The sequence below is a fragment of the Urocitellus parryii genome, chromosome 5 (assembly GCF_045843805.1).
Source record: "Urocitellus parryii isolate mUroPar1 chromosome 5, mUroPar1.hap1, whole genome shotgun sequence".
In the NCBI taxonomy this organism is placed as follows: Eukaryota; Metazoa; Chordata; class Mammalia; order Rodentia; family Sciuridae; genus Urocitellus; species Urocitellus parryii.
The window spans coordinates 183570086-183584677 of NC_135535.1; the positions used below are offsets into that span (position 1 = coordinate 183570086).

The 14592-nt window shown below is 41.6% G+C and overlaps 1 protein-coding gene across 3 annotated transcripts in view; it reads left to right on the forward strand.

Moving 5' to 3' along the window:
* The window catches only part of Abcc2 (ATP binding cassette subfamily C member 2), a 54367-nt gene extending 40823 nt beyond the window's left edge, over positions 1-13544 (forward strand). The window contains exons 25-33 of one of the 3 annotated variants that reach the window (XM_026394903.2): positions 20-219; positions 1660-1786; positions 3333-3434; positions 3838-3981; positions 4820-4978; positions 6451-6617; positions 9007-9201; positions 10067-10224; positions 13292-13544. In XM_026394903.2, the coding sequence (XP_026250688.1) occupies positions 20-219; positions 1660-1786; positions 3333-3434; positions 3838-3981; positions 4820-4978; positions 6451-6617; positions 9007-9201; positions 10067-10196 (1224 nt within the window). In that variant the 3' untranslated portion in view covers positions 10197-10224; positions 13292-13544. Of the gene's footprint in view, positions 1-19; positions 220-1659; positions 1787-3332; positions 3435-3837; positions 3982-4819; positions 4979-6450; positions 6618-7488; positions 7690-9006; positions 9202-10066; positions 10225-13291 lie in introns of those variants that run through there. The other 2 variants (XR_003301386.2, XM_026394904.2) reach the window with 2 other exon arrangements.
* Positions 13545-14592: the final 1048 nt, after the last annotated feature.

The window sequence follows — 14592 nt, forward strand, 5'->3', positions numbered from 1 at the left end:
CTTCACTTTTTGTGTTCAGGCATTTTATGTGGCTACCTCCCGCCAGCTGAGACGTCTGGACTCTGTCACCAGGTCCCCCATCTATTCTCATTTCAGTGAAACCGTATTAGGTTTGCCTGTTATCCGTGCATTTGAGCACCAGAAGCGATTTAAAAAACAAAATGAGGCCGGGATCGACACCAATCAAAAATGTGTCTTTTCTTGGATTACATCCAACAGGTGAGGTTTCCCCAGGTATGATTCCAAATGTGTACTTCCAGGCTCTGCATGTTTGTCATTAGCCATGCAAGGGAGGACAGGCATGACCAGGGTGTAAAGCTCATTTTGGCCACACACACCTGTCATGCTTTGGCACTAGAGACTGGGTCGCTAGGCCAGCTCTGCCATTTACCATGCTAAGTAAATTGCTTGACCTTGCTAAGGAAAATCTAAGTCCCTTTGCTTTCACAATGGCTAGGACACAACTTGCTGATAGGGTTGTGGTGGAAGTCAAACGCCACTTCTGAGCATTTGGTAGCCCATCTATAAGCCCTGGATAAACTGAACATTCTCCACTTGCTTCCTTGAGAATGGATAAGAGATTCTCCATAGACATGATATTTTTTGTTACGGTGGTGAAAACAGTAGAGGTTGGAGAGAGGAGAGCTGAGAATTTTTAGGTAAATCTATTGATGGCAGAAATGGAAAGCTCACATCCTGTGAGGCAAATCCCTGAGCACTGTGAGCATCATAGACCCTGGGAAGCAATGTCCTTGAAGGAGAACAGTCTTGTCAGGAAGGAACAATTCTTGAGTAGTTTCCAAAGTGTCTTGGCATTGAGGGTAGGTAAATGATGGTCAGTGTTATTTGGAACATTGGGAGGTCAGAGATTTGATCATAAAGATATTGGATTTCTTACCGGCTTTCTAAAAAGGAAAAGGTATATAAGTAAATCTTATTGGACCCCCATGATGGAATATGTACCATATTTATTTGTACACATGCTAGAATCATTGGTGCAAACTTCCATTTTATTTGAGAAAGTCAATTTTCATAAGCTATGTCTGTATTACATGTATTCTGTAGTTCTCTACAGAGTCCCCCTGTATCTCCCTGTGATGGAATTCACACTTAAGTTCCCTCCACTCCTAGCTTCTCTGCCTCGTAAAAATACTCAAGTCAGATGGGGTACACTGAACCTTCGTGTGGTGCTTGTTTTTAACCATACATCTGGATTCACTATGGCATTGCTTTCTTGGCCTGATCAAAAGAAATCACTTATAGCATTTGCTTAAAATGCACACTCTTAAACCACATCCTAGGTTCCTGAGCCAAAATCTCCTAGGGAAGGGTCCAGGAATTTTTCACATGAATCTATAATGTAATGTTTTTAACAATTGCTTTTCTTATAATTTGGTGACTTTGGGAGACATTGTACTATAGGATCGCTTAGTTAGTAAACTCTTCTCAGACATGCCATTTATTATCTTAAAAAAAACAATTTAAAGGACTTTTAGGAACATATTAAGATATTCCTAGATCAAACTGTGGCACCTTCTCAGAGCACAGCCCTACCAAATCACACCCTCTGAGAATGTTCTGTGAACCCCAGGGTACTGGTCAAGGTAAGGAAGTAGAGATCGGTGACACCTCTCTCTCTCTGGTTCTGTTTTCCTGCAGGTGGCTTGCAATTCGCCTGGAGCTGACTGGGAACCTGATTATCTTCTTTTCAGCCTTGCTGCTGGTTATTTATAAAGACACCCTGAATGGGGACACTGTGGGCTTAGTTCTGTCCAATGCCCTCAATGTGAGTTTGAAGGCTGGGTGTTTGAGTAAATTCATACACTTATTCTTAAACTGAATCTGGAGTATATTATACAGTTGAAACTAGGAGAAACTGAGATTTGAACCCTGGCTCCATCTCTTTCTTACCCCTACCCTACTTAAGAAGGCACTATATCACTTAGGAAAAGGACAAAAATAAGCTGGTTGTGGTGTCACACACCTGTAACCCCAGTTACTTGGAAGGCTGAAGCAGGAGGATCACAAGGCCAAGGCCAACCTCAGCAACTTGGTGAGACCATGTCTCAAAATATGGGACTATAGTTTAGTGGTAAAGAGTTCCTGGGTTCAAACTCCAGTACTGCAAGAAAAAAAAAAAAAAAGACATAAATGTTGTTGCCTTAGGGCTTAAGAAGGCAACTTATGTTTCAATTTAATATTCTCCTGTGTTTTTGCTTTTGGTTGGTTCCCTTAAAAAGAGATAATTAAATTTCTCCTCTAGAATATAGCAGTAATCAGAAAATCCTTTGGACAAATAATTCTGTGATATAAGTTTGTGCTTACATCACAGAACGACTGGAGCTAACAGTAATAGTCTGATAAACCGTATAATGTATCTCACAGCACCACCCCCAGCATGACTGAGGATAAATGCCAGACATTATTGTTTCCTAGCATCTAAGACAGTAGTTGGCCCTTCAGTGACTGTTCAATAAATATTTGTTCAATAAGTAAATCATTTGACCATCTTTCATGGTATCTCTTTGAACTAACATTTGGAGGCTTGCATAGCCCCAAGTGTGTTTTATACAGCACTGTCTTCATTAGAAGTTAATAAGGCCCACAGTGATCCTGCCAGAGCATCCAAAAGGACTCTGTTATCCACCTGAGTCACTTGGTTGCTTGTGACTTTGGCCCTTTATCCCCCAAGACAAATAAGACAAAGAATCAGGAAACCATTAAATTGAGCCCCCCCCACCAAAAAAAATCAGGAATGGTTCAACCCACACAAAGTCTTAGTCCTCATGTGCCTCCCCTCTGTACTCTGTGGCTCCCTTTCTCTAATCATCATGCACTCCACAAAAATTCCCTGTGCATATATGCAAACTCCCATTTTTTTCTCTGAAAGAAGCTCACAGCTGAGTAACCCCTGGCCTCTAGAGGAGCCACATGGATATCTCACCTTTGAGGTCAAGGTTGAACAAGAACAGAGAGAGCAGCCAGCTTTTCTCATGTTCTTCTCCATTTGTAGAAATCCATCTGCAACCCCTTCTACAAAAAGTAGGGAGCTGACAGGCAGAAGGCCTGAGTTCTGATTCTACTTCAATCCCCGTGTTAGCCCCCAACCATTCAAAGCTCACACTGCCCCTCATGGGAGCCCACAGTGGAGCACTGAGTTGTTCTCCAGCCATTCACCTACTGGTCTTACCCAACCCTCAAGACACCAGGACTGACTTCCTCGCTCTCTCGCAGAGCCCACCACAGTGCTGAGCACAAAGTGAGCCCTGGATTAACTGATTGAGCTGATATCTGAGCCAGGATGATTTTTTAGTCTTCTGGTTTTTCTGTAGATCACACAAACCCTGAACTGGCTAGTGAGGATGACATCAGAAACTGAGACCAACATTGTGGCTGTAGAGCGGATAGATGAGTACATCAACGTGGAAAACGAGGTGAGGAGGAATTCGAGAAACCCAGAGACCAGGCCCATGCAGATCCTTTGAAAGTGCATCTCCATTTCTAAATATTTCACGTGGGTTCATACTGTTTTTTAAAAAAATGTTTCCTGTGCTCCCACTTGACCTAATTACTTCAAACTTATAATACGAAGTGGTTGGGGGGAAGTCAGGTCTTGTAAGGCACCAAGTTAAATGGTGGCTTCTTTCTGGAGATCCATAGAGCAACCTTCTGGGACAGGGTTTCTTTAATGGAACACGGTAGAAACCTTCTGGGAGACAAGTACGGTTCAGTCAGGTAGCTGGGACACTGCTACCTGTTTTGTGACTTGAGTCCCATGAGGACTGTTCAGCTGAGCTGCCCCTGTGTAAAGCACTTCTCATCCTGTCCCCTTGCCAGGCACCTTGGGTGACTGATAAGAGGCCTCCAGCAGATTGGCCCAACAAAGGGGAGATCCGGTTTAGCAACTACCAAGTACGGTACCGGCCAGAGCTGAATCTGGTACTGAAAGGGATCACTTGTGACATCAAGAGCACCGAGAAAGTAAGTGGCACAAGGGAAGGCTGGATGTGAGACTTTGTGATAGAGAACAGTAGGACACAGAATGGAGAGCAGCTGGACTCCAGCCCTTCCTCATTTGGGTGGAGGGAGAGGTTGCTGGCCCTGGAGACACGCGGGGATACAGCACCGCCACCACCAGAGGCCGTAATACCAGCCAGAGATTTCCTGCATCCCTCCAGCTGACCAGGACTCAATTCCTGGAAATTCACGGCTGGTCGCAAAGATGTCAGGGAGGACACAAGGGAGTATCAGGGAAGGAATTGTTGGGAACATTAGCATGGAGGGTTGTCTCTAGAGAACAGCCTACTTCTTCTGCTGGTCTGCAAAGTTGGGCACCTTCCTCTGGTGCTCTTGTTCTCCAAGGGTTTGGGGTCTAAAATAGAAACAACAACAACAAAAATCTGGGTAAGAATGCTGAGTTCCAAATCAGGGTCTGGCTCTCAGCTGGTTGGCAGGACCATCCTTCCCTTCTCCCCACTTCCAAGCAAAGCTTTTTTTTTTTTTTTTTAGTAGCTCTTAGTTTCCAATAATAATTATAATAACAACAGCTGCTGAGAGAGTGTGTCCATTTCCACTCGTCATTGTAGTTCTCAGCAAGCAATAACCTATGATGTAGGATGGGAGAGCTGTCTTTTTCTGACATCTGGGCACGTTTTTCTCCCAACAACTACAAAAAATAATAATTTAATATTTCAGAGATGAAGTAGCCAATCACTGCCACTTACCCCCTGTGATTGAAGCTAAATAATTTTTTAGTCCAAGCTAAATAATCTTTTCTCCATGAATTGTATGTTGAACTAACATGCAACTATTTTCACAGGTTGGTGTGGTGGGCAGGACAGGAGCTGGGAAGTCATCCCTCACAAACTGCCTCTTTAGAATCTTAGAGTCTGCAGGTGGCCAGATAACCATTGACGGAATAGATATTGCTTCCATTGGGCTCCACGACCTTAGAGGAAAACTGACCATCATCCCCCAGGTGAGCTCTAGAACTTACTTGGACACACACAGTGAGACATCTTGTTCTCAGGAAGCATGTTGATCCCTGTTCAATTAGCAGTATCATTCCTGCACTCTACTCAGAATACCTAAGCTAAAGTCTTCAATTTTTGTGTAATATGCATTTGTGATTGCTGGTGTCCGACCAGTAGATGGCAGCAACACAACAGAAGTCAAATAGAGCAGATGATTATTTAGCATTTCTATAGCCCATCAAGGTTTGCAAGACCTTGGCAATCAGCATTAGCAGTTTTGCCACTGAAGCTTGACGCTATTAAGCTTTATACTCCCCATTTGATATGGTTAAAGGACGCGGAGGGAATTTGCTGCAGATTTTTGCCAGCAAGCAAAACACTTAGTGTGTCAGCAAGAAAGACTCCCATTGGCTTGTTCTATGGACCCTACACATAAGTATCTCCATGGAGGCCTCTCCTCTCCAGTGGAATGTGGCTCCTCCTTAGAACCTTCCCCCTCTGCTCACTCTAGCCACATTTCTCCGGAGGAAAATTTGATTTGTCTGGGGTTTGCTTAGTTTAATCCACTCTTTTCTCTGGCACCCTCAAAGCATAATAAATGCTATGCAGGGGTTTTTACTATCCATTTCTGTACCACCGTCCCCTGATCCCTCTACCTCTAAATCACAAGTTTTCATTAGGGAGAGGGATATTCCTCTCATTGTAAATAGTGCTATAGCAAGTTTGGAAATTCATAACTGAATCTCAGAAAGAAAAAAAAAATAGCAACAAACCAAGAATCTTTCTTCATCCTATGCTTAGCTGCCTGGTTAGCACCTGTTCCAGGCCTTCAAAGGACTTGCAGAAGCTTGAATGTGCTGGGTGTGGTGGCATACTGTTGTAACCCCAGCTATTCAGGAGCCGGAGTCAGGAGTATTCCAAGTTCAATGCCAGCCTGGGCAACTTAGTGAAACTCTGTCTGGAAAACAAAAATATTTTAAAAAATGGAGTTGGGTTGTAGATCAAGTGGAAGAGCGCTTGCCTAGCATGCACTAGGACATGAGTTCAACCCATTGTACTGAAATAAAGTTCAACCATGCCGGGTGCAGTGGCACACACCTGTAATCCCAGCAGCCTGAGAGGCTGAGGCAGGAGGATTGCAAGTTCAAAGTCAGCCTCAGCAATTTAGCAAGCAATACAGAGACCCTGTCTTAAAAAAAAAAAAAAAAAAAAAAAAAAGGTGGAGGTACTGGGGATGTGGCTTCATGGTTAAATGCCTCTGAGTTCAATTCCCTGTACAAAAAAAAAAAAAAAAAAAAAAAGATAAAAAAGAAAAAAAAAAGTTAAAGAAATAGAAAAACTCAACCATGAACCAACTTCCTGACTAAGGTATGTGTCCATCTCGGGTCAGATGTACATGCTTTCTCCCTGTCACAAAGAACAACTGGGTCCTTTGCTGATATTAACCTTAACTACTCCCTCACCCCTTAACTTGCAGGATCCCATCTTGTTCTCTGGAAGTCTGAGGATGAATCTGGACCCTTTCAACAAATACTCAGATGAGGAGATTTGGAAGGCCCTGGAGTTGGCTCACCTCAAACCCTTTGTGGTTGGCTTGCCACTTGGGTTGTCCCATGAAGTGACAGAGGCTGGTGACAACCTGAGGTAATGTCTCATAACCTACCTCACACAGGCAGTGTGAGGTGATATCAGATATTGTAGAGTTTTCACTGTATGGGTCTAATTTCTAACACATAAAATGAACCTGTCCTGAAGATCACATGATAACATAGATATGAAAGTGCTTTAAAAATTGTGAAAACCTGTGTTTTCAAATGTACCTTCATGTGACAGTACACAATGTGAGCTTACAGGTGCCACTATTGTGGAGAATCACAGAAAGCAGAGATTTTCAACTTAGCTGTATACAACAAGCAGGATTAAAATGGTCCTGATACCTAGTCCCACCCTGGAGTCTGGTTTAATTAGTGTGAGGTGTAGATTGGATATGGGGAGGCTTAAAGTGTCCTCACAGTCTGCTAAGGCATCCCAGTTTGAGAACTGCTGATCTAAAGAGCACATGGATGATAGGGATGTAATGTTTACAAAGTCCTTATGCAATATTAAAATACTTTCAATCCACACAAAAACTCTCTGTGCTGTCCCAGTCTTTTTCCTGTTTCCAAGTATTTTTGTATATGCTGCAATTTTGCTTCTAGCCATCACTATATAGTCATCTGTCCATTAATATGTGAACCTGGCCTTTTCTATGTAACAATCTAGTTTTCCCCTTTGCACACAGAAGTCTAGCCTGATACTTCTGGACAGTTCTTGCCCCAGGTGCCTTGATAGTGGGAGGCAGGGGATGGGTCATTATTAGTTGAAGCTTAGGGAGGAAGGAAGGGCTTGAATAATGGGCTGGCTGCTCTGGATTCACCTGAGAGCTTGTTTTAAGTGTAGAATCTCAAACCCTGGACCTACTAATCCAAATCTGTACTTTAACAAGATTGCCAAGTGTTTTGTGTGTATGTCGCAGCTTATGAAGCAATTCCTAGAGCATTGCCTCTCAACTGAGCTGCGAGAATCACCCAGGGAACTCAACAAATCCAATGCCCCAGCTGATTTTACCCAGGGGACACTTGCAAGGCTTGGAAGTAAGCACCATTAATGTTGTTTTCCTTCAGGACTAGCAGGACTTCAGTAGGTCTTTAGTTTGATGTAAGACTATTCAAACATCCAGTCAACAAATAGGCTATAAGCACCTACTGTGTGCCAGGCACTAGAGATACAGAGGCAAATGGCGCCCACACAATCCCTGACTTCCTAGCATGTACAGCGTGGTGGAGGAGACAGACCTGTGGGAATATATGCCACTGCTATCAATATTGCAGAGGAGACATGCAGGATGTGAAAGCAACACTTCTGTTTTATAAGAATAAAAATCACACCATGCTTTTCTTGTTCATGCTAGGAGGCAATCAAATGGTATTACTAAAACCTTGATTTCAGTCCTAGTTTGGGGAATTAAAATAAATATATGTGGTAAATGCTGGATATATCAGTGTGGAGAGAGCCGCTGAAAGCCAAAGTGGTACCTCAACACAGTCAGTTACTATAAAGTCCAATTGACTTAGGCTGGAGTTTGGTACAAGCTCAGTAGCCAGTTTTGCAGTGGCTCTGATCTTACATTACAGACGACAAATACTGGAAGTTCATCTTGGGTGACTTCTCATCTCCTGCAGAAATTTTCTTATAGAAAATTACAGAACTTTAGTCTAGCCACCCTCTGTTTAATATGTTCCCTAATGGCCACAGCAGGAAAGAACAATTAGCAAATTCCTGAATATTTCCTTCACATCATTTCCCAAAGCTTCTTTATGTAAGTAAGAGGTCCAGCCTTCATTACAGACTTTTAGCAAATTACAGTTATTTGCATTTTACAAGCATGTTCGAATTCCACATACATTGCACCTCACCCCAAGACATTGTGTTCATTAGACTGCTTTGTTTCTAATCAAGGCAGAAGGCCTTGAACAAATAATTAGCCTTGAGACTAGAATTACACATTAAAATAATGAATGGATTTGCTAAGGCCACAAAGAAATGCCACTGGGGCATTCTAGTGCAGGACCACCCTATATTAATGGTGTCAGATCAAATACTGCTGAAATGAACTTGGTAGCATTCCTGTTGTTTTGCAATGGTCATTGCTATCACTGTAGCCAAATGCAAAGCACTGTTTTGGGGCCAGTGTTTTCCAAACTTGTATAACACGAAAATTGCCTGGGGTGCTTATTAAACTCATATGTACCTAGGCCTCTCCCCCATTCTGACTGGGTGGAGTGAAGGCCAAAAGCATGATTTTTTTTCTTAATTAAGTTCCTATGGTACTTCTAATTGGGAAAATTTGAAAATTGTTGCTCACAACCATAACAGATGGGGAAATTTGGGATGGGAGTTTTGAAAAGTCTAATCTGGAACATGAAACTGTCCCTGTCTCAGGATTTTCCTTGGTGCTCAGGGGATAATTCATGGTTTCTTCTGTTGGTGACAGTGTGGGACAGAGGCAGCTAGTGTGCCTGGGCAGGGCTCTGCTTCAGAAATCCAAGATTCTGATCCTGGATGAGGCTACCGCTGCGGTGGATCTAGAGACAGATCAGCTCATTCAGACAACCATCCGAAATGAGTTCTCCCAATGCACAGTCATCACCATTGCCCACCGGCTGCATACCATCATGGACAGCGACAAGTGAGTGAGGGGTAACCCTTGGTCAGCGGTGACCACGTCTGCCATGGAATACCTTAGAGTAGAAGGGATGACCACCATCATTTTACTGATGAAACTGAGGCCTAGAGATTTCAAGAAGTTTTGGCCAGAATTACACATCAAACTATGAAAGCTAACTGGGTCATGGGGACCATCTTGAAAGTAAAATAGGAAATTATAATTATTAACTGAATATGAGGAGGTGGCAGCCCAACCTATAAGTGGCACATGTTGACCATAGACCTTCCCTATCTGGAGCCTCAGCTGCTGCCCTGTAAAATGACTGTTTCTTCCTGCTCTGGTCAATAGTCTTAGAAGCTAGAGAGGAAAGGCTTCCTTTTCTGACCCAGGGGAAGACTCCCTTTTAAAATCAGTCATCCTCAAACAATGCGTACTTTGGGAAAAAAAGAAAGACCTGATATAAAGGAACTCATGTGCACATATGCGTCTATGACTCAGTATTACATACAGATGTTGATGCCATAGCTGTGGTTCATTCATTTCCACTGCTTTGGAGCCTCGTCTGGCTATACTACAACCTGGTCCTGGTTATTCTTATTAATGCCAAGATTTGAGATGCTACTTTCTTTTTTCTTTTTCTTTTTTGGTACAGGGGATTGAACCCAGAGGTGCTCAACCACTGAGCCACATCCCCAGCCCTATTTTGTATTTTATTTAGAGACAGGGTCTCACTGAGTTGCTTAGCACCTCACCTTTGCTGAGGCTGGCTTTGAACTCACAATCCTCCTGCCTCAATCTCCCGAGCCTCTGGGATTACAGGTGTGTGCCACCATTCAGCTTGAGTTGGTACTTTCTAAGGCTTTTATTTCTTTCCTCTTTGTTTCAGGATAATGGTCCTAGATGATGGGAAGATTGTGGAGTATGGCAGTCCGGAAGAACTGCTGGAAAACTACGGCCCCTTTTATTCTATGGCTAAAGAAGCTGGCATTGAGAATGTGAACAGCACAGAATTTTAGCAGCAGATTCCATGGGTAAAGAAGGACTGTAAGGAGAATTCCTTATTTACATTTTTTTGTGTGTGTGAAATATGTCATATGCAAAACTGTGTATAAAATATATTTTTTGTTGTCGTTATTGGGTTTCATTATGTTGCCCAGGCTGGCCTGAACTCTTAGACTCAAGCAATCCCCCTGTCTCAGACTCCTGAGTAAAAATGTATATTTTAAAGAAGAATGATAAGTGAACACCTTTGTAACTACTACCCAGATTAAGAAAATGAATTACCAAGTACTTTAGAGACCCCTCAGTTTCCCTGCCTTCATCATAATTCCTTGCTCCCATCCCTCCCAGTCAACCACTGGCCTGAACTTCATAATAATTATTCCTTGCCTTTCATTTTATCAAGTTTGTATGCATCTTTAAACAATGTTTACCTTTTTATCTTATATAAATGGACTCATATTTCATGTATTCTCATATGACTTCTTTTTTTCAATAATATATTTGCAGTTTTTTCATGTTGATGACAACAGGTTCATTCATTTGCACTGCTCTTTTGTAGCACAGCATTGTGTGAACACACCATCTTTATTCATTTTAATATGAGTAAGCATTAGAGTTATTTCCAGTTTATTTTCTTTCTCTTACGAATAACACTGCTATGAACATTCTGGTCCACATCTGGATTACATGCATCAGAATTTCTCTAGGGCAAAATCCAGAAATGGAAGCTATGCACATGTTTCCATGCACATATGAGGTATTGCCAAACTGGGAATGTCAATCTAAAACTTTTTTGGTCAATCTGACAAGTATGAATTGGTATTTCATCAAGGATTTAATTTGTATTTCCCTTGTTACTCTTGAGGTTGGATATCTTTTCACTTGTTTCTGGGGCATTGAATTTCTTCCTATATAGTTTTTTAAAATGCTGTGCCATGGGGCTGGGATTGTGGCTCAGTGGTAGAGCACTTGCCTCATGTGTGAGGCACTGGGTTTGATCCTCAGCACCACATAAAAATAAATAGATAAAATAAATATTTAAAAAATATTTTTTAAAATGCTGTGCCTGGGGCTGGGGATGTGGCTCAAGCGGTAGCGCGCTCGCCTGGCATGCGTGCGACCCGGGTTCGATCCTCAGCACCACATACCGACAAAGATGTTGTGTCCGCCGAGAACTAAAAAAAATAAATATTAAAAAAAATTCTCTCTCTCTCTCTCTCTCTCTCTCTCTCTCTCTCTCTCTCTCTCCTCTCTCACTCTCTCTTTAAAAAAAAAATAAATAAAATGCTGTGCCTGATAATTCCGATATCTGGATGATTTGCCATCTCTTGATTCTGTTAGTGTTTTTTTTAAAACCAGAAATTGAACCCAGGGGTCTTTTACCACGGAGCCACATCCCCAGCTCTTTTTATTTTTTATTTTGGGACAGGGTCTCACTAAGTTACTGAAGCTGACTTTGAACTTGCCATCTTCCTTCCTCAGTTTCCCGAGCTGCTTCCATTACAGGCATGCACCACTGTGCCCAGCTTTAATTTTTAACTATAGTGTTTTATTCCCTTATATGTCTTTTGAATTTGTACTGTAAGCTTCTCACTCCACTTAGAACTTGATATGGGGACAGTCTCTGAGGCCTGAATTGAAACTGAGTTCTTCCTAAGAAGCTTTATAAAAACCTTCTGCCAACCACCTAGAACATCACTCAAAACCTCTTTGGACTACATTCTCACTTAAGAGGTTTGATGCTGTGCAGTTAGTGCAACTTCACAGCACAATCCTGTATAAAAGCCTGCTTGAGATTTGCAAATCTCAAGTGAGGGGCACAGTGACACTTTGCAGATAGGTGTGGGTGGTTGTGGACTCCTCTGCATTTTGTGTGGTGGGAATTGTCCCTTATTTACTTGTATGTTGCAGGCATAGTTTTTTCAAGACTCAAGTTTATCAGAGGGGACCCTATTCTGGTCTCCTTCTTGGCAGACATTGGCTTTATCTCTTACTTTGGCATTCTGTGCTACTAGCAAATTAAGAGTTCGATATCTCCAGGTTTGGGAAGACAGCTAGGATTCACCCATCCTATCCTTCCAAGGTGTTTTGTGTCATATTTTTTTTTTTGAGGTTCATTTTATTACTTCCATTGCAGTGACATAGTTACAAAGATTTTGATTTATCTAGCATTTCGCTGTTCCTTGGTGAGGTACTCAAGAGTATTAAACTTCCTAAAGGAAGGGTATATAGCTAGAGTAACCACAGATGGTTATGGATTGCATCTGTTGTCCCCAATACATACATATATATATATATATATATATATATATATATATATATATATATATATGAATAGCAGCTGTCCTTTCCCCCTCTAAAGGGATGATAAGCTTGTATTCTCCTCCTACACATAGCCATGTGAATTAGATTTTGAATCAGCACAGATGGTGATCAACATGAAAATATTGAAATGTTCACTGATGAGATTATTCAAGGATGATCCCTTCTCTAATTCTGCAAAGTAGACTTGGTATATTATAAATATTCCACAATTGTTACCTATTTTTCAAAGGCACCAATAAAATATGAAAAAAGGTAGCATTTTAAATACCTGCTTACCTACATGAACAGTAGCTCTTCAGATGAGTATATTTTAATCTCAATTCCATCAATTGTAAAATACCCATTCTTCTATGAACCACTAAGAAAGAATACTGCCAGTTAAGCTCAGGCTTTCCTTGTTTATAAGATGCATCCTATTTGTGGGAGGGAAAAGGCATTTTAACATTAATACAATACACTACCTCTAAAACTGTCAGAGCTGGGTTGTGTCCTTTATCCCAGTTAGAGATCTTGATTCCTTTGTTTCCTATTTTTTTTCAGTCTGTTGCTCTTTTAATCCAACAATATCATCATCATCATCATCATCATCATCATCATCATCATCATCTCCCTTATCTTTCTTTCTCAACTCTTCTTTCCTTTTCACTGCCAGGTAACTAACCATTGTTTCCTCCATCTATTCTCTCTGCTCATTAGATTTTCAAAAAATAAGTTTCTTTGATTTCCTCCAAGACTTTATTCTTCCAGACACATTTCCAATTTTTAAAAATGTTTCTCGATATAGAACAATTGGAGTGAAACAAGAGGACAGTTGAAAAACAGAAGAACAGTTCACACCTGCTGAGAGCTAACCACCAAAGAAACTGAGAAATGCAACAGTGGTAAAGTACCAGGATGAAAGCAGAGCTTAGAGGAGCCCTGATACCTTCTCAGTTATTGCCCAACAAAATGGCCCAGGCTGATCTTTGTATCTTGATCACCAGAGAACTTCAAAGATGAACAATTATCACTATTCAGCATTTACTAAATTTCTGGCATTGCCCAAAGCTTTTTATAAAGAGCAATTTAATACAAATAAAATATATTTTTATTTAAATAAACATCCCATTACATTGTGGTCTAAGTTAATGCCTCTCACGTTTTGTTTCGCTCATCAGTTTCAGGGACAATTTTAGATAACCACCTAGAACCATACCTCTCTCCAAAATGCCACCATATCTTCACTGATTTTTTTGGTCTCTTTCTGCGATCTTCCAGATTCATCTGGGTACTGGGAATTCTAGTGTTTTAGGCCTCTGTTTCTTATTAAATTATTGCCTCTCACTTTCAAACCTAACCTTCCAGGCTCTGCCTTGTGATGCTGGGGCTGAGACTTGCAAATCCCATTTCTGCTTTGCCACCTTCCTATTAGGTTCCAAAGACAGGAGGTGCTGCTGAGAGGCTGGATGTGACTGCACGAGGCAGGGGCTTGTTTCTTCCTTGCTTGTTCTGTTTCCATCAGCATCCTTCCAGCAATGTTTCAGTCACAGCAGCTCATCCAAGCAACAACACTGATTTTAGTTTTCAGTTTTGTTTTGTTTGGTACTGGGGATAGAACCCAGGGGTGCTTAACCACTGAGCCTCATCCCCAGCCCTTTTTTAATATATATATATTTAGAAACAGGGTCTCACTGAGTTACTTAGGGCCTTGCTAAGTTGCTGAAGCTGGTTTTTTTTTTTTTTTTTTTTTTTTGCAGTGGGGGCTACTGGGGATTGAATTCAGGGGCACTCATCCACTGAGCCACATCCCCAGTCCTATTTTGTATTTTATTTAGAGACAGGATCTCACTGAGTTGCTTAGCACCCTGCTATTGCTGAGGCTAGATTTGAACTTGTGATCCTCCTGCCTCAGTCTCTGAGAGAGCTGCTGGGATTACAGGTGTGTGCCACTATGCCCAGATTAGTTTTCAACATTCACAGAACCCATATCATGTATCCCTCAGAGACACCCACGCCAGCTGAGTAGCATCTGCCTATTTCAGAAGGAATAGTCAAAGACAAATAATTCTACATTGAGAAATTGACACAAACAGGAAAGAATGTTCC